The 17,270-nt window shown below is 46.6% G+C and overlaps 2 protein-coding genes and 1 long non-coding RNA gene across 4 annotated transcripts; 2 read left to right on the top strand and 1 right to left on the bottom strand.

Moving 5' to 3' along the window:
- Positions 1-298: 298 nt before the first annotated feature.
- LOC142883357 (uncharacterized) lies at positions 299-2,604 on the top strand. Of its 2 annotated transcripts, none has more exons than XR_012926038.1 (6): positions 299-438; positions 555-622; positions 748-807; positions 952-1,035; positions 1,897-2,011; positions 2,087-2,604. It is a non-coding gene; the product is annotated as an uncharacterized LOC142883357 (long non-coding RNA). The 2 variants fall into 2 exon arrangements; XR_012926037.1 differs by having other exon boundaries at positions 302-438; positions 540-622.
- Positions 2,605-4,036: 1,432 nt separating this feature from the next.
- Positions 4,037-7,345, bottom strand: ap5m1 (adaptor related protein complex 5 subunit mu 1). Its single transcript, XM_076018166.1, has 8 exons — positions 7,110-7,345; positions 6,241-6,901; positions 5,918-6,145; positions 5,695-5,834; positions 5,321-5,406; positions 5,133-5,245; positions 4,927-5,023; positions 4,037-4,835 (listed from the first exon to the last, which is right to left on the bottom strand). Exons 1-8 carry the CDS (start codon positions 7,175-7,177, stop codon positions 4,753-4,755), a joined length of 1,476 nt encoding a protein of 491 aa, XP_075874281.1. The 5' UTR covers positions 7,178-7,345; the 3' UTR covers positions 4,037-4,752.
- A 77-nt stretch (positions 7,346-7,422) lies between these two features.
- Positions 7,423-16,582, top strand: exoc5 (exocyst complex component 5). Its single transcript, XM_076018165.1, has 18 exons — positions 7,423-7,590; positions 7,974-8,068; positions 9,430-9,577; positions 9,970-10,164; positions 11,661-11,725; positions 12,017-12,045; positions 12,137-12,246; positions 12,388-12,432; positions 12,511-12,651; positions 12,735-12,817; positions 12,931-13,140; positions 13,559-13,706; positions 13,825-13,933; positions 14,379-14,499; positions 14,579-14,665; positions 14,764-14,872; positions 15,065-15,280; positions 15,948-16,582. Exons 1-18 carry the CDS (start codon positions 7,564-7,566, stop codon positions 16,134-16,136), a joined length of 2,127 nt encoding a protein of 708 aa, XP_075874280.1. The 5' UTR covers positions 7,423-7,563; the 3' UTR covers positions 16,137-16,582.
- Positions 16,583-17,270: the final 688 nt, after the last annotated feature.

The following is a 17,270-nucleotide window of genomic DNA, read 5'->3' as shown; positions in this document are numbered from 1 at the left end:
CAGCAGTGAAGACGCCCACGTCTGTTTTGGAGCTGCTCAGGAAAACCTGGCATCTAAGGAAGGTCAATTTTGTTTTGTTTTTGTTCTTGTTTTTTAAAGAAAGAGGACCCATATAAGAACCTGTGTGATGGATAGATGTAACTGAGTTATAAAGGTCAGATTCACAAGAAACTCTGAAAGGAGATGTGATTCCTTCAGAAACTGATATTGTGCAAGACTAACTTGCTATTAATCTCTCGACGAGTGCCGAAATGGGATCCACAGGCTCCAGACCCAGGCAGCATAAAGTTGCTCCATGTAATAGCCTGCAAGAGGACGGGGAGCAGCCCGGACCCCAGTGGACCCTCCCTGCTCTGCCCGTTACTGGCGGGCAGTCATCAGGATCTCTGGAACAGACAAAAAGGATGAAACAGGAAATGATTCCTCCCGCAAGCTCAGGTCAGTCAGTTTCCTACAGCTGATCATTCTATTTAACTATTTTTAAGTGTGTGTGTGCATTTAATATTGTTTGTTTTATATGGTACTGCCTGTTTTATCAGAGCCTTGGTTTGCAGGGAGCCTCCCAGGAAAGCAAAGTAACCCATCCAGCATCATTCACTCCCACCCACCCAAAAGACCGCAGGTTAGCCTGGTAAAATCAGCTACCTGGTACAGTTGATTAAACTAAGTTCAAATGTGACGGACTGGCCGGCATAGTTTTGCATGGCCGTGTCTACTTGCAGTGACCCCATTATTATGTCTCCTCAGGCACTGAAACCACTGGCCCTTCAAATTGGCCATGCAGGCACTGCCAATGAAATTGTCATGGTAATAGAAAGAAAATTGAGAGAGAGGGTGGTGGGGGTTGGGGGGGGGGGGGATTATGGGGGGGAACTACTGGAGGTTGTTCCGGTATCGCAAATCTTTCACCATCTCCAAAGCCATACAGGACTTTTGTGTGTTGTTTTGCAGGGCAGGAACTGCAGAGATGGGGGTGTCCAGCTGCGTTCTACAACCGGCCCAACAGGACACTCAGGCACCAGCAGAGTGATTCCGGTAATTTATCCTTTACAACGAACAGAGGAGCTGAAGTGCATCTGTAACATCAATAATTCAAATAGGTTGATATTTTTACATTGGGGGGCAGGACGTGTGCAGCGGTGCTTCAGAAAGAGAATGGGAGTTGCGAGTGCAGCCGGCCCTTCCTGTCCCTGTGGATCTGATTAAAGTATCGGCGGAGTGGAAAGTAAGGTGGTCCGCAGCCATAACTGGCCCACAGTGGGGTCTATTTTGAGGGTACAAGGAACAAAGAGGCCAATATTATTGGATCCACACTCGTGATCACACAGATGTGCAAAAAAAAAAAGAAGAAAAATGCTTTCACGTAATTACTCGTGTGGAATAATTTACTTTAACATCAACATCGATCTATTGAAAATGTGTTAACTGAAGGTTCCGCAGGCAGCATAAATTATGGAGAAGATGAAATGATGAAACATACAGCAGTGTATTAAATAAAAGATTTGGGGTTGAAAAGCGTGGCACGTGGCAGATAGTCTGAAGGAAGTTCTGCTGAACAGTAATTACTTTGGCAACTTGAAGCCTCACATGCAAAGCAAAGGAGCTGTGTTGTGTCACTTGAAAGATGCCAGACCGTATAAATATAAATACACTGAATATTTATTATCAGAAACTTGGCAGTTGGCCCATTTACATTTTTGTATTGGGCTGCAAGCCAAGAGGCATTTGAATTTATTCTTCTCTTTCGATCGGTAATTAAAAAACATTTGCTTTTAGAGAGCCATCGAATATAAACAGGACATTAGTTAGAAAAGTGTGTAAATTATTTTTTTAGGACATCTTTAAATGTATTGCAGGATGAAGTTCCACTGCTGGTTTTTTACGTTTCTTTTATAGAGTGGGATCCTGGAGGCCCAAACAGCCCTCAGTCAGCAGACTCACCAGCGTAGACGTGCTCAGATGCGACAAGCCAGAGAGAAGAGGAGGCGTAAGGTTCTCCACACATTTAAAGGTGATGTTTCTCAAACAACAATTTCTATCCAGTTGTTTGAATCCAGCGTTAATCCTACTGTGTGTCTGCTTGTAGACGCAAACAGAGAAGGAAAGCTTGTGAGGAGGCCTACAGAGAGGGACATCTTCTGGGATGAGATCACAGGTCAATATCTGGACCCCAGCTACCTCCTTGACCCCAAGGCTCTACCTCTCCTCTGTAAAGAGAGAACCTGCAATTGGCCAAATAGACACATCCCAAGTGGAAGAAAAGAAAGAACCCAGAGAGTTCCATCTCAAGGTGGAAGCGGAGAAGAAGTGCAGTGGGGACAGGCCACAGAGAGGGACTTGTCATGGACAGCTGACGGGAAAGAGAAGAGCAAAGAGGGAGAAGGTTCAACACGGCTGTTTTTCCTGAAGGGTCAGAGTGAGAATGACAGCATATGATGTAGTCAAAAGAAAAAACACTTACCTGACCAACTTGCAGCGTTAATGAAAACAATCCTTCTAAGAGACGTTGTACCCTGGTTGGCTGGGTACATGGTGCCCCCTACAGGTGAAAATGATGCACACTCGTAAGAAACTGAGTTTTAGCAGGAGTGAGTTTGGTGCTTATTGAGCAAAATTAAGGAAACACTAAAAAAAATATATAGCACTTACAAAATACATATAGGAATCAATGCTGTTACATGATGACTATTCATCCACTTTTGATCCTTCCTGGGTAGTTGATGCTGCACTGGTAAAGAAGATGTACTTGGAATTCACGTGGCTCTCTAGGAATAATGAGGGTGCAAACTGGAACCTACTGACAGATACATCAGCATTCAAGTGGTCTTCAAGAAGCCGTCCTTTGGCGAGTTTAGAGAAACTGAGAGGACTTGGACTCATGAACAAACACCTGAGACCTGGGGCTGATGGGCACACTGGATGAGTATTGCTGGGATTATATATCACAGCAAAGAGAGGAATAAATCCTCTGAATATAACAACAAGGTGGAAAATGCAACAGTTTTTACCAAAGAAACAACAATTGAAATGTGGAAGAGTCAAAACGGGAACATGAGCTGTGTTGAACTCTACCACTGGGTGTCATTATTGTGCTGAGAGATGCAGCCAATTAACTCCCCCTGAAACTGGAGTATTAACAGTCTGCTGTGGGACATTATAGCGAGCAGTTCAAGCAATGCTACTCCATGGTATGTTGTAATGACTTCTGACGAATCATCACGCTACTGTACTTCTGCATGTTGTTTTTTTTAAGGATTTTATTTTGTTGGCCCCCGTACAAGACTTGTAATCGTCTTACATGTGTATTTGCCGGGATGTGAACAACAATGAAGCAAATGATTAAAGGGCCTGCAGGGCCAACACGCCGGCTGATTGCAATGAAGCGGAACATTAATACAAGCCAGTCTACTTAACAATTCATTAAACCAACAAAGTGAAGCCTGCCAGCAAAAGACCACTGACTGCAGACTTGAGGAGCCAGACTGACCACATGTTGGGATGCCGGGGAGATTGTAAAGTGGTTCAACTCTTTAAAAGAGAGAGCGGGAGGAAAAAAAACCTTCTCCTTTTCCAGTTCGCTAGCCACACACATTGGGCCTTAAAGCCAAATCATCGTGGAGGGGGAGAGCCGAGAGGTCTCGGTGTCTGCCACTCCATACTGCTACATAAAAAGAAGGTGAAGGATGCCGTGTGAGCAATTGGTTCCAATTGACAGAGGATTGGTCATGGTCAGCCTTCTGAGTGGAAATCCACGTGAGAATGTAGCTTTTGGACCAGCAAGGGGGCACGAGAGGCCAACAGTGGACAATGAGGGCACTCAAAGGAGTCTGGCGGCTGCGGAGCCGAGCAGCACAACCTCCTTTGATTTAACCCTTCCAAGGCTGGTTATTGTGGTAACTTAATACACTGAGGTGGAGCGTTCGCTCATCAGGGGAAAAAGTCAGTGGGAACTCAAGTTACAGGAACACTGTAAATCACTAGTAAAGTTTGCATGTGAATACTGAGCTAACTGAACTAGCAAACAGACCAAACACCATGCACTTCAAGGTCTTTATTAATTGCTCAAAGAGCCAGGACTCAAACATTTCAGTCCCTGTGACTTTTTCACCAATTAGGCAGGTCCCGCTCACAGAATGGGACCGAATACTTTCAAAGCCGCGCAGGCCAGAGGGTCAGCGCTCAATCACAGTGCGGTTGGAGAGGTTGTGTGTTTGAACTGGCGACTACTTGACAGGGTAGGAGGAGGTCAAAAAAAGAGGAGGGAGGGGTGTGACTGGTGAAGAGGGCAATGGCTCCTGCCAGCTTTAAGAGAGAGGCCTTTTGTGGTGTGGAGACACTGGCCGGGGCAGCCTGGCCTTTCACAGCCCTGCCGCCCCTCTCCTTCAGGCCCACAGCAGCTGATGACAAGGCCCCAGCTGCTAATTATCCGGCTGATGGAGAGTCACTGAAGTGGGACTGTCAGAGCTAGTAGGGGGGCCTTGTGTCTTGTGTGAGGTTGGGGGATGAAACAAGTTGGGCTACACGGCAGGTACTTTCTTTTTCTTTACGTTTTCACCATTTAAAAAGCCATGGCATTGATTTGTAAATTAACAAACATCTGTAAATATAAATGTTACATTACTTGAAATCTGAAAATATATTTTTTTTAATCCAATGGATCCCAAGTAATAATCAGCACATAGTAAAAACATAGTTTAGTATATTGTGCAATGTATAGTCTGTAACTGTCCATTTTCCACAAATTGCCTCATATTAGAGCATCATCTGGCCAGAGGACACAGGAGCAGTTCCTGTTGAATTCCAGATGAAGTACTCTTTGGAAAGAAGTTCCCTCGCTGCAAGAGAAGACGCAAAACAAACTGATGTTCCATCAAATATACTTTCGGCAAATATGGGATTGTTATTTAGGAAGCGTTGCGGGCTTACATGTTACAATCCGTGGTTTGGTGGATGAATAAACCTGCACTGAGTGCTGGTCCACACAGCAGCCGGAAAGCGTAATGTCGGGCACCTTGAAATACAGCTGTGAGGACGATGGCGCAAGTGTTACTCACTTTGATGTAAACAGATAACTATTGGGCTCTGGTGTCAAATTCCCATAAACTGTCACACAAACATACTTGTTCACTTACTTTGATATAGGCTGTAAGTTCGGTGCAGAGCGGGTCAGTGGGACCTGGTGCCGACCCGGAAAAACTTATTTTGCCTTCCATCGTGACCTCGCGAGATCTCGGAAACTTTTGGCCTAGAATCAATAAAGTTAGTTTTTAATTCGAAATGTCTTTTTTTTTGTCATTTTGCGCAGGAGCGCAGTGCTTACCAAGACCCCAAACCAGCAGGTTCTTTTCCTTTGAGACATCCAGTTGTCCAGAGCTCACCTTCACATCCACAGTGCCCATTTGAACCCTGACCAGGACACATGTGCAGTTCATGCACAACAGAGTTATTGACTTCGGTTTTTGTTGGATTACTTTGCTACTTAGCTTCCCTGAATTGTAGCTAATATAGCACCATTGATTTAGATGCATATTGACAGACAAAATAATCTGATAGTGCTGAAAAATAAACTTCATTTTTAGATGACGAACGGAATTGCAAATCAGCTCAACCATTACCAGAGTGCTGAATTAATAAAAACTTGATGTTGTTGAAAAAAAAACAACAACTGTGCCATGAAGCATGTGCGCTGAATACCTGTTATAAAATGGCAGGTGAGCTTCGCAGTATTCAAAGTTGTTCTTCACACTCTCGTGGAGTTTGAGGGTTACTGAGATGCGCAGCTGACTGTCCTCCTCCTTCAAACTATACAAACCAAGAATGGGGGGAATAGGAACCTGTGGGGGAACATTTTCAAAGATTTACTTAGGAAAAACCCCATTGCAGGTAAGAGACAATGCTTGTGCAGTCTGTTCTATACCTGAGATGTATAGCTGCATAGCCTGAAAGACTCCATTGGAGGAGAGAAGGGGAACTTATAAGGTCCTGAGAAGCCTGAGCCATCATAATTATCCACGCTGCTGGAGGTCAAAATACTAGAATCCAATGAAGTCACACAAGGATGAACCATGATGTCCTGCAGTGGAGAACCGTTTGGAGGCAATGTGAGCGTCACCATTACATTTGGGAGCACCCCTTCAACTTCACACTGTGGAGAAAAGGAGAATACAATGACACAAAATTATACATTCAGGTTAACAAACAGCATATTTTTCTTTGCTTCCTTAACACTAATGCACTTACTTTGCATGTCACTGTCCCGTAAACATCCCACAAGTCCTGTCTGCTTCGGTTACCGTACTGCATAGAGCGCACTGTTTCTGTCAACGCTACATTCACCGAAGCCCGACCCCGATGAAGCCCCGTCTTCCAGGCTGGCTGTTTCTGGCTCCCAGAAGAAATGGCCACAGCAGATGTAGCAGGTGGCCCGAGTGGCGGAATATCCAGGGGTGTGCCAAGTGGACAAACCTGCAGGAGGATCGATGGCAGCATGGCAAGGTGAGAAGACAGAGTCTCGCTGTCAGCTTTGCCCCCAGATCCTAGGAGGAAGGACTGGAGGCCTGCCAGGAGAGTGAGGCCCTGGGAGACTGACAGCAGGTTGGCAAGGGGCGGCCTCGGCTCGGCAGGGGCATCCACCAAAGGTAGGCAGGCTAGAATAAGAGGTCCTTGCGAGATTGCCAACACTGGCCAAAGGATCCCTCTTTGAGGACCCTCAATGCGCAGCTCCAGGGCTGGTGACCGCGGACGGTAAAGGCAGTCATCTCTGAGCGCTACATACGGCTTGTCTGGGTCAGAGAGGCCGAGCTCGGTGAGCAGGAGCTGCAGGAAATTGTTCTCTTCGGGAATTGCGGTATACAAGGAACCTGACAGGATCTTTGCACGGTGCTCCACAGTAGCGAACCGCCTGTACGGGTGAGATGCGAGACAGTTAAAAAAAAAAAAAAAAAAAAAAAAAACATAATACATGATACATGATACATGATACATGATACATGATACATGATGAAGAACAATATATTAAAAGCACACAAGGACCAACCTGTATTAAAAACAACAACAACAACAACAACAAAAAACTCATTAGGAGTGAACATGATAATCAAGACACGTACCTTGAAAAGCGAATTGAGGCATTTTCTCCCTTCCCGTGAGAAATGATCCACAAGGCACGTAAACTCATTTGTCCAACTACGACGGAGTTCAGAAATTACAGTTGATTATGTGTTGAAAATGTTTTCGCAAACATCTTATGATATTGCTTTTTATATCCAAATATCTCGTGATGATAAAATCATCCGAGGGAGCAGCTCGCCTCTCGCTTCCTGTTGTTGTTTCACGTGACGGCAGCCGCCTCCAATCAGACGACTCTTGCGCAGGCGCACTTCCGAGCGTCTATCTCCACCCTTCTTCCCCCATACAGGAAACTGGGCTGCTAACCAGATAGCTGTCAACAAAGGGCAAAACTGTGCAAAATCAGCAAATCCATGAGGAAGTACGCGGCATTCCCCAACCTGCGCTCCATCCCCTGAATCTGATTTTCCCCACGTCGCCAGCCGAATCTTGAACATGGCGGCTACTGCTCAGCTGTTCGAGGTAAAACCACTTCTTCTCCAGGAAGCTGCGTTAGCTGTCAGCTAAATTGCTAACTACATTTAGCGGTAGCTTAACGGAACCGTCTTCATTCATACCGTGAGTGCACTAGATATTAAGAGCGACGCCAAAGACAGCCCCGGTTTCCTTTAATTCGTGGGTGGGGAACACGTTAAATTAATTGTCGTTATCTGAGTCATCCGGGAAGACGTCAGTGCAAGAAGTCATGTTAAAGGCATCACATAGGCTTTAACGACGCAGCGCCAAAGATTATATCCTCATTCGTAATGTATTTTTTAATCGTCTTACCACTGTTGCGCTCTCCTACCACGTTAATGTTTTGCTAACGTTTGATAGGCTACTTATTTACTGATTTCTCTGCACAGGAGCCCTTTGATGCGGATGAATACATAGAGAGGTTGGCGTGGAGGACACCTGGAGGAGGCTCCAAAGGAGGTGCTGAGGCTTTTGACCCCAAAAGGTACATCTTTAACTATCATTTGTGTCTGTGTGGGTGTCATGCACCTGATTCACAGTCTGATTTCACTGTGTTGCTTGTGAGATTTTGTGTTTTGTGCTGCCGTCTTGCCCCTTTAAAGCTTTTTTTAATTTCACCGCCTGATAACTAACCTTGAAATGACACGTTATTCTCTTAACTTTTTTCCTGCCTGAAATTACAACAGGATCATGTCTATCATAACTGATAGATGTTATGCATCCAATGACTTTTAAACAAGCCATCTCCCAGTGCCTTCTGTCCATGTCCCATATCGTAACTTCAGAGTATTGTATGCAATTGCATGTATCTGCATGTATGATCGTATTATTCCAAAATTTTGTTTTTATATGAAATTGATTGTTGATTGGTATTATTGCTCCTTATGGTCATATTATTGAATGTGACTAATATTGTATTTATGGTGCCTTAACTGATGGAGAATGTTTGTGTTCAAAACACCCTGTGACCCACCAACTTAAGAAGTTGTCTTAACTTCTGTGCAGTTGGAAATTTGGCTTCAGCTCGAGTAGAAAAAAAATGATTCAATACATTTTAGACTGACAATGAATTATTCAACACATTTTTGAGCAGTCTGTATTAGCTGACTAAGTACTCAGAGTGAAACTGACTTATTCCTCCCGCACTTGCTAAAAGCTCATTTCGGTCTTTCTATGCTAATGAGTTATTTTTGATGGTTGGTTTGGGAGACAAACGGGAACTGTGCCTATGATTTCTCGTGGCATTTTCACGCTCTGCAATGTTTACACTTGGACACCCAGTTAGCTCGTGCAAGCAAAAATGCCACAACATTTTAACTATACTGTGGATCCGTGCTCCCTTATCTGCTCCCGCCACAAAACTGTTGCCGCCACCTCCTCGGAAGCTCTTAGCGAGGAGTCAGAGACAACGTATCTGTGGAGGCCACCGCACTGTGAGTCACCAACCAGTGAACGAGTGTCTATTGGGAAGGGATGGGAGATGTCTTTAAGCTGTAGCCAGTGCTGAGGGAATTAGTCAAGAGATTATACACTCATCATTTTGGGATGTTTCCTTCTCTGTGAAATGTGGTGCTGACTTAGAACATTTGCTCTGCAGTAGTGATGGCACTTTAAATGCAGCTGACGAAGTTGCTAGTTTAAGAGCCTCTTAAGTCTAGGGCCCCAGGAATTAAACATCTGGCGCTATTTCGAGACTAATTATAACTGCAACTGTTGGGTCAGTGGGACAGATTTAACCTTGCGGTACCCAATTACACCTCAAACGCCTTTTTCCTCCCTTAAATCCCAACTGTTGGTAATCAATGGTGTATTAATGCCCCTCTGGTCCCCCTTTGTGTCTCCTAGGCTGTTGGAGGAATTTGAAAACCACATTGAGGAACTGAAGCAACTCGATGAGAAGATCCAGCGGCGGGTGGAGAAGCTGGAGCACCAGTGTCACCGTGAGGCCAAGGAGTTTGCCCATAAAGTGCAAGACTTGCAGAGAAGCAACCAGGTGTGTTTTATGTTCATAGAGCCAGCTGGATTTACTTCTCGTGTGTGAATCCAAGGTTGTCAGTCACTTCATTCCCATTTTAATACCTCTGAAGGGATTTTATTATTGTTGTCCTTATTGACAACATTGACTCAGTTTCCACAAGAAACCACAACGGCTCTCATGGTCAGAGTTCATAGCTCAAAGTCAACTCATTTTACAAGACATTATGGAGATACATTAACCACATTTTATATTCAAAGTAACACAAGTCAGGTTCACTGTGACGTGTTATACTGCAGAAAGCACGTGGCCGTTCTTTTGTAAAGGGGCCGGGATTTTGCTGCTCCTTGGCTGCAGAAAATCCATTATTAACTTTTGTTAAATATTCCTCCTGTTCACTGTCACCTCAGGTGGCCTTCCAGCATTTCCAGGAGCTGGACGAGCACATCAGTTATGTGGCAACCAAGGTGTGTCACCTAGGCGACCAGCTGGAGGGGGTGAACACGCCTCGGCAGCGGGCTGTGGAGGCCCAGCGCCTGATGACCTACTTCAACGAGTTCCTGGACGGAGACCTGCGCAGCGACGTCTTCAACAACCCAGACAACGTGAGTGATCGCCTGCCGGTCACATCAGCGAAGAGGTGCGCATGTGTGCGTGCCTTTGTGTGTGTGTGTGTGTGTGTGCGTGACCGCTGACGAGGACCCCCGCCGTGATACTGCCAGAGGTGAGAATGAACCGGATTATGAGGTAAACCACCCATATTAATTTGTCAAGTTTATCCCTTTAGTTGGATCCCTTGGCTAATTTGGATTAATAAACTGTCGTTTGCCGTCTGACAATAGCCGGCTGATTGACTAGCATGGATGTCAACATGCTCATGTCAGCCCTAATTGCATTTACAGAGGGGTTGTCTGGAAGCAAGAATTTGGTTGTTCCTCAGCTTTGTGTCGCATTACAGCAGCAAAGAGCTTGTGGCATTACGGTACATGTAAGGGCGGCGATAACACGAGCGCCGGAAGATGAGATGCACACTCCTACTTAGTTCCTGCCCACACAGACGCGCGCTGACGTTTGACGGGCGACCCCTTCAAAGTTTGAATCTGCAGTCTTGGCGAGCGACGGCGGCGAGATTGGGGACGCCTCCCATTAATTCCCGGGCGCACCGGCGTCATTAGCAGACGCAGGACGCCGAGTCCGGGGGGTCAATCCCAGAGACGGCGGGGGGGTTGTTGCTGGAGATGGAGAGAGTTTGTGCCGAGAAGGCAGGCGGAAATATCTGGCCAGATTCCTCCTCCTGAGCATACCTCCAGACGAAGGGGAAAGAGGAAAGCTGCAAGTGAATAGCTGAAGGGGGATGGCTTTGCTAATCCTTCTGAAAGGGAGGGCTGGGCCGCCAGCGTGGAGACAAGTGCTGCTAAACCCTGACTGCAGGGAGACGGCTACATTACTTACATGGGATTTAGCTAATCTTAGCTGGGGGACAGATACTTAGAAAACCTTCGCCGAGCAGAAAGGCTGGATCCTCCTCACGGGAGCAGAGTAATGATGTTAGCTGAGGCAGGCATCTGCGGGAACAGTGGAGTTGCGGACGGCGGGCCTTTCGTAGGTCCGGGGCTTTTTCAGCCAGTGTGTATGTCGGTCGGTGGGTGGGGGATGGGGAAGAAAGGGGGGCCTCTTAAAAGCCCCCCCACTTTTTTTTTTTTTTTTTTTTTTAAGACAGATATCCCTGGCCGGACAGATTATTGAAGGCGATTTAGGCTCCTGTGGGATTACAGCCCATTCAGAAAAGGCATGCCAATAAGAGTTGGATGTGCCGCTAAGTCAGGGCTGCTGCTGCTGCTGCTGCTGCTGCCGCTGCTGCCAATGCCCAGGTGAGAGCAGCCTGGTCGTTATCAGCTGCCTGTTCAACATGGGGAGGTGGAGGAGTCCCGCTCTAAACTGATGATCCCCCAAGTGGAGACACTGCCGGTGGCCAGCCTGCTCTCTCTCCCCCTCCAGATGTCCACTCCTCCCTTACCTCTCTCTTTTACCTCCCTCCCTCCCTCCCACCCTCGTCCTCTCTCTCCTGCCCCACCTGACTCCCTCATCCTCCCTCTCACAGATTAAGGAGGCTGCTGATATCATTCAGAAGCTGCATCTTATTGCCCAGGAGCTGCCGTTTGACAGGTGAGTGGCACCCAGCTGTGCCTCTTTAGACAAAAGCACCGTCAAACCTATTCTTTTATTTTTTTTTAACGCTCCAATACAGGGCATGTTTAATTCAAAGGTATTTTCCCGTCAATAAAATTTGTGCCTGCGAGTAAAGATCTCTCCTTATTCTTCCTTTTTATTTTGTAATAATTATTCTTCATTTCTAAGTTGGAGCCGTTTCCTTCCTGAACATAAGCGGTTCAGGAAGGAAGTATAATGAATGGGTGTGGTGATATTTATGGATTTTTTTTATTTTATTTTTTTCAGATTTGCAGACGTCAAAGCCAAGATTGCAAGTAAGTTCACGGAGCCAAAATCATCTGCCGAGTTCTGCTTTGCAAATTCCTGTCACTGATGACGACACTGTATTGTATCTCTCCAATCCAGGTAAGTACCATGATCTGGAGCGTCAGCTCATCCAGGAGTTCACCGCTGCCCAGCGCAGGGGTGAGATTGGACGAATGCGGGAGGTGGCCGCAGTTCTCCTACATTTCAAGGTAACCTCGTACATGTGATGATGAGTCCACAGGCAACAGCAAATGCAACCATGTTCTTCTTAGTTTATCAGAACATCCCAGTTTTGTCAGAGTTCTTGTTCCTCGATTCTTCGCCTCAAGCGTGTCTCCTTCGTCTTGCAGGGCTATGCGCACTGCGTGGACGTCTACATCAAGCAGTGTCAGGAAGTGAGTCCTTTTCCACACTGCTCGCTCATCTGTTGAATTGTTCAGACCTTTTTGCTCAACTAGTGTTTGTCCACCTAGGGGGCGTACCTGAGGAACGATGTGTTCGAGGACACCGCCCTCCTCTGCCAGAGGGTCAACAAGCAGGTGGGCGAGGTCTTCAGCAGCCCGGAGACGGTCATGGCCAAGCTCATCCAGAACATTTTTGAAAACAAACTACAGGTATTTATTTGACGCCTCCCTCGCCTGCATTTTTGTTTGTGGACTTTTTGTCACTTTGTCTCTGACTCCTTTGTCTCGTCAAGGCCCATGTGAGGGACAAACTGGATGAGACTCGACACTCAGACGTAGAACAGTACTTGAAGAACCTCTATGACCTTTACACCAGGTGGATTTTGCTCAGCCTTTAAATAACCCTGCATTAGCACAAATATCATCATAGTTGGATTTTTAGTATTTGTGTATATATTTATTTCACTTGCTTTGTTTTGTCTTTCTTAGGACCACTGCATTAGCCGCCAAGCTGACAGAGTTCAACCTGGGCTCAGACAAGCACACGTTCCTGTCCAAGCTAATAAAGAGCATCTTCTCCTCATACTTGGAGAGCTACATTGACATGGAGAGGGAGTACCTTCGCAGTCGAGGTGCCTTGATCCTGCAACGCTACTACGACTCCAAGAATCACCAGAAACGTTCCATCGGGAGTGGCAGGTCAGATTTGAACGGAATCGGTTGTTCAACTCAAAATTGCAGGAATTGAGGAGAAATTGGGAGAAAGAAGAAGGTTTATCTGGCAAAAACACCTTTTTACCCTTAGCACCACTTAACAAACACACAGCTCTCCCCAACCAATGTAAAATGGGCAAAACATCCAAAAAAGACGGAAAGTTGACAGAAAACTACAAAACTTTACTCAGCCCAAAATACAGTGGAGCAATGGGTTGACTGGAAACACGAGCAAAGACCACTTGCATCTGAAGCTTGTGTTTAAAAAGAACAAAAGCACTGCTGTTGCACTCTCCTGGTGACACAAGACTAAATCAACTGAATTTCCAAGAGCTAAAACAGCTTAAAAGCTTTAAAACAGGTTCCTCTGGCTGTTAGTGATGTGAAAATTATCTCTCCACAGTATCCAGGAGCTGAAGGAGCGCATCAGACAGCGCACCAACCTCTCGCTCGGCCCCGTCATTGACACCCACGGGGAGACCTTTCTGTCGCCAGAGTTAGTGGTCAACCTCTTGCAGGAGACGCGTCACGCCTTTGAGAGATGCCACAAGGTGGAGCTTCAAGGAAAATGATTGATTGGTAAAGGCTGCTGTGCAAGCCATTTTTTAACGCGTTTCCTCTCTTTCTGTTTTTTTTTTTTGTTTTGTTTTTGTGCTTGGCGCCACGCAGCTCTCAGACCCCTCAGACCTTCCCAGGAACGCCTTCTCAATCTTCCTGCTGCTGGTCGAGCATCTGTGCGTGGAGCACATCGACTACGCGCTGGAGATCGGCCTCTCGGGTACGTGAAGTTTCCAGCCGTGGCCATGTGACTCAGTGCATTGTCGTTTCATGTGATGTTTTTTTCATAGTCGCCAACCAAAGTGTAGAAATGTCCTGGTAACACTGATGCAGCGCAGGCTGTCTCTCTGTTGAGGCTCTTTGCATTTTTCCTGGCGTGTATGTTAATAAAGGAGGCGGCTTATCATTTCCAGCCAGCCACAATAAACGTCTTTTTTCCCCCTCCCATTGCTCGAGTGAAAAGGTGCGTCCCCGATCAAAGAAAGGCGTCAGTAATGTTGCCCTATTTGAATCAGTCACTCGGCTAATTCTGAAGCGTAACAACTCTGTGAATGTTTTGCATATGATAGAGAGTGCTGTGGTTCACATTAGTCATATTGATTTACCTGCTCGGCTGCCTTTCTTGCTCATTGTCTGGCGTTCTTCTCCTTCTCTTTGATCCACAGCGATTCCCTCCTCAGATGCCAAGAACGCCAACCTCTACTTCTTGGACGTGGTTCAGCAGGCTAACTCTATTTTCCACCTGTTTGACAAGCAGTTTAACGACCAGCTCATGCCTCTGATAAGGTAAGTTCTTGGTTTGCACGCTAAAACTCTGAATACTCGCACCCTGGTCTCATTCCACCGTTGGAAAATCTGCCCCCAGCTCATCTCCGAAGTTGGCCGAGTGCCTGCACAAGAAGAAAGAGGTGATTGAGCAGATGGAAGTGAAGCTGGACACAGGAATCGACAGGTCAGGGTGGTTTTTCTTTCCCCCTTCGGAAATGGCACAGCAGACACACAGTTGCACCCTAAATGGTTCTCACCGCCTATTTTTCCCGCGCCGCGCAGAACGCTGAACTGCATGGTGGGGCAAATGAAGCATATCTTGGCAACGGAACAGAAGAAGACTGATTTCAGGCCCGAGGACGAGAACAACGTCATGATCCAGTACACCACAGTAAGCAAACTGCCTGCACCGTGGCCGCGTGCAAAACTAAACAAATCAGCTGATGCAACTTTCAAATCCCTCACCGAGCTGCATAGCTTTTTCGCGAAACAAAAAAAAGCAGAAGACCGTGAATTGCCCGCTTCTTTAAGTGCGACGCGCTTTTGTCCCCGCCCACCCCCCCTTTCCTCTCCGCCTCCGCAGGCCTGCTCCAAGGTCTGTACCTACGTCAGTCGGCAGGTGGAGCACGTGCGGAAGTCCATGGACGGGAAGAACGTGGACACAGTGCTAACGGAGCTGGGCGTCCGTTTCCACCGGCTCATCCACGAGCACCTACAGCAGTACAGCTACAGCTCCATGGGAGGCATGCTGGCCATCTGCGACGTGGCCGAGTACCGACGGTGCGCCAAGGACTTCAGGGTGAGTGGAAGGGACAGCGGAGGCAGCGGTCACCAGACCAAACACGTTGTTGCGACATGAAACTACTGGGAGGGGGATCAGTTAATGGCAATGAACTTCCTGTGTTAATTCTTCCCTTGTCAGCCCAACTGTGCAAGTTAGCTGCCAGCTACTAATTTGAATTGTTCAATGTTGCCAAGCAAAGTAATTCAGTTGTAATTCATATCAACAAGGGATGTTATTCCAGTTTGTTTATATGAAAGCGTGACACAAAGCTGTTCTGGCAAACAGCACAGATAAGTCTATCCAGTCAGCAAAGCTAATATTAGCCTAAATTGGAGTGTAAATGTGCAATAGACAATGCAATGAAAAATGGTAATTTCCCTGCTAATTCCCATCACCTCCTGAAAACACATAACTATGTGAACTTCATTTTCAGTTTTAATAGCTAACTTTGAGAATCAACATCACCGGTTACACATTGTCGTCTGACAGTTTTAACAGGTGTAAAAATGTACAATTTCTCCGAAGAAAAATTCAACATCAGCACAACCTGTCACAATGGTCACAATCTACATTTAAAGACATAGTTATTTTTGTTAGTTGTTTGTTGCTATAAAATGTCCTTTCTTCTATAAATACACAAAATGACCTTGTATGTGATGTACACATTATTCCGTGCGTCCAGGTTCCCCTGGTGCTGCAGCTCTTCGACACGCTCCACGCCCTGTGCAACCTCCTGGTGGTCGCCCCCGACAACCTGAAGCAGGTCTGCTCCGGTGAGCAGCTCACCAACCTGGACCGAAACCTCCTGCACGCCTTCGTCCAGCTCAGGGTGGACTACCGCTCGGCCAGACTGGGCCGGCACTTCAGCTAATGAGCGGCCCGCCGCCGCGCCGCCGTCCGTCCGTCCACAAGAGAGATGATGCACTTTTGGAGAAAAGCGGCCCCGTTTTTGTTTTTGTTTTTTTTTTTCTTGGGAGAAGTGCGCCTGCTTGACCCGCCCAGCGCGCACACTTTCCTGGGAGTGCTTTGTTTATGATGGAGGCAAAGGCCGCTGCTCCCTGAACGTCAAGGGAAATGTGCATTTTACCCCTTTTCACTCTTGATTTCTCCCCCAGCTGAAGAAATTGAATTATCCACTGACTTATCATTTCATGTTTTGTTTTATATATATATAAAAAAATATATATACTAATCCACCACCAGTCCTCGTGACCCAAGAATTCACTTGTATAAGTAAACAGAAAACACTGATTTATGTCCTTATCTTAAAAAAAAAAAAAAAAAACTTTTTTTTTTTAATTGTGCCAAATATGTAATGTAATACTGCACTTGCGCATGGTGATGTAACGAAGCTGCTCTTAAGGTTGACCGTCAAACAATCTCGCTGCGAAGGCAGACACGAGGCTGGCGGCGGCTCTCGGTCTGCAACAACCTGTCCAGGACCCCGAGACCGACGGCCTCCACCGAGCATGAGATAGAGCGTCGGCTGAGAGAGACACATGACCACCTCCGTCACCTCTGACCCCTCCAGACAAAGTGGAGGTCGAGAGGCCGTCGGCGAGAAGCGTGATCTGAGCTGTTGGCCAGTTCGGGGAACCTCTCTGAAGCGTTGGGTGGTCCCTCCTTCTCCTCCTCCTCCTCCTCCTCCTCCTCCTCCTCCTCGTCCTTCACCTCCTCTTCCTCCTCCCTTAAGGCTCAGTGAGTGTGTGTCACTGTAATTGCACAGATCAACACTTGCTCATCCAGTGATGCACAAACTCCAAAGACATTATTGGCTGGATCCGCAGTGTTTATGGGTCAGGGGACGTGGAGATGTTGACCTCTGCTGATTAGAAGGGAAAGAACTGGAGGGAACCTCTTGAAGCAAGTTGGTTCCTGACCCCCCCCCCAAACTCCTTCAGACCCCCTTTGGCCCTGGAACTCTGTCTCACAAAGCTGCTCCCCCCCCATATCTACTGCTGTTTACTCTAATACGACTCATTAAAAAGACGTTGCGTTTTACTTT

This window comes from Nelusetta ayraudi, unplaced genomic scaffold (assembly GCF_046127955.1).
Source record: "Nelusetta ayraudi isolate G7.1 ecotype Tasmania unplaced genomic scaffold, CSIRO-AGI_Nayr_v1 ptg000007l, whole genome shotgun sequence".
Taxonomy (NCBI): Eukaryota; Metazoa; Chordata; class Actinopteri; order Tetraodontiformes; family Monacanthidae; genus Nelusetta; species Nelusetta ayraudi.
The sequence above is the reverse complement of the archived record's forward strand: the minus strand, read 5'-3'. Positions and strand labels throughout refer to the sequence as shown.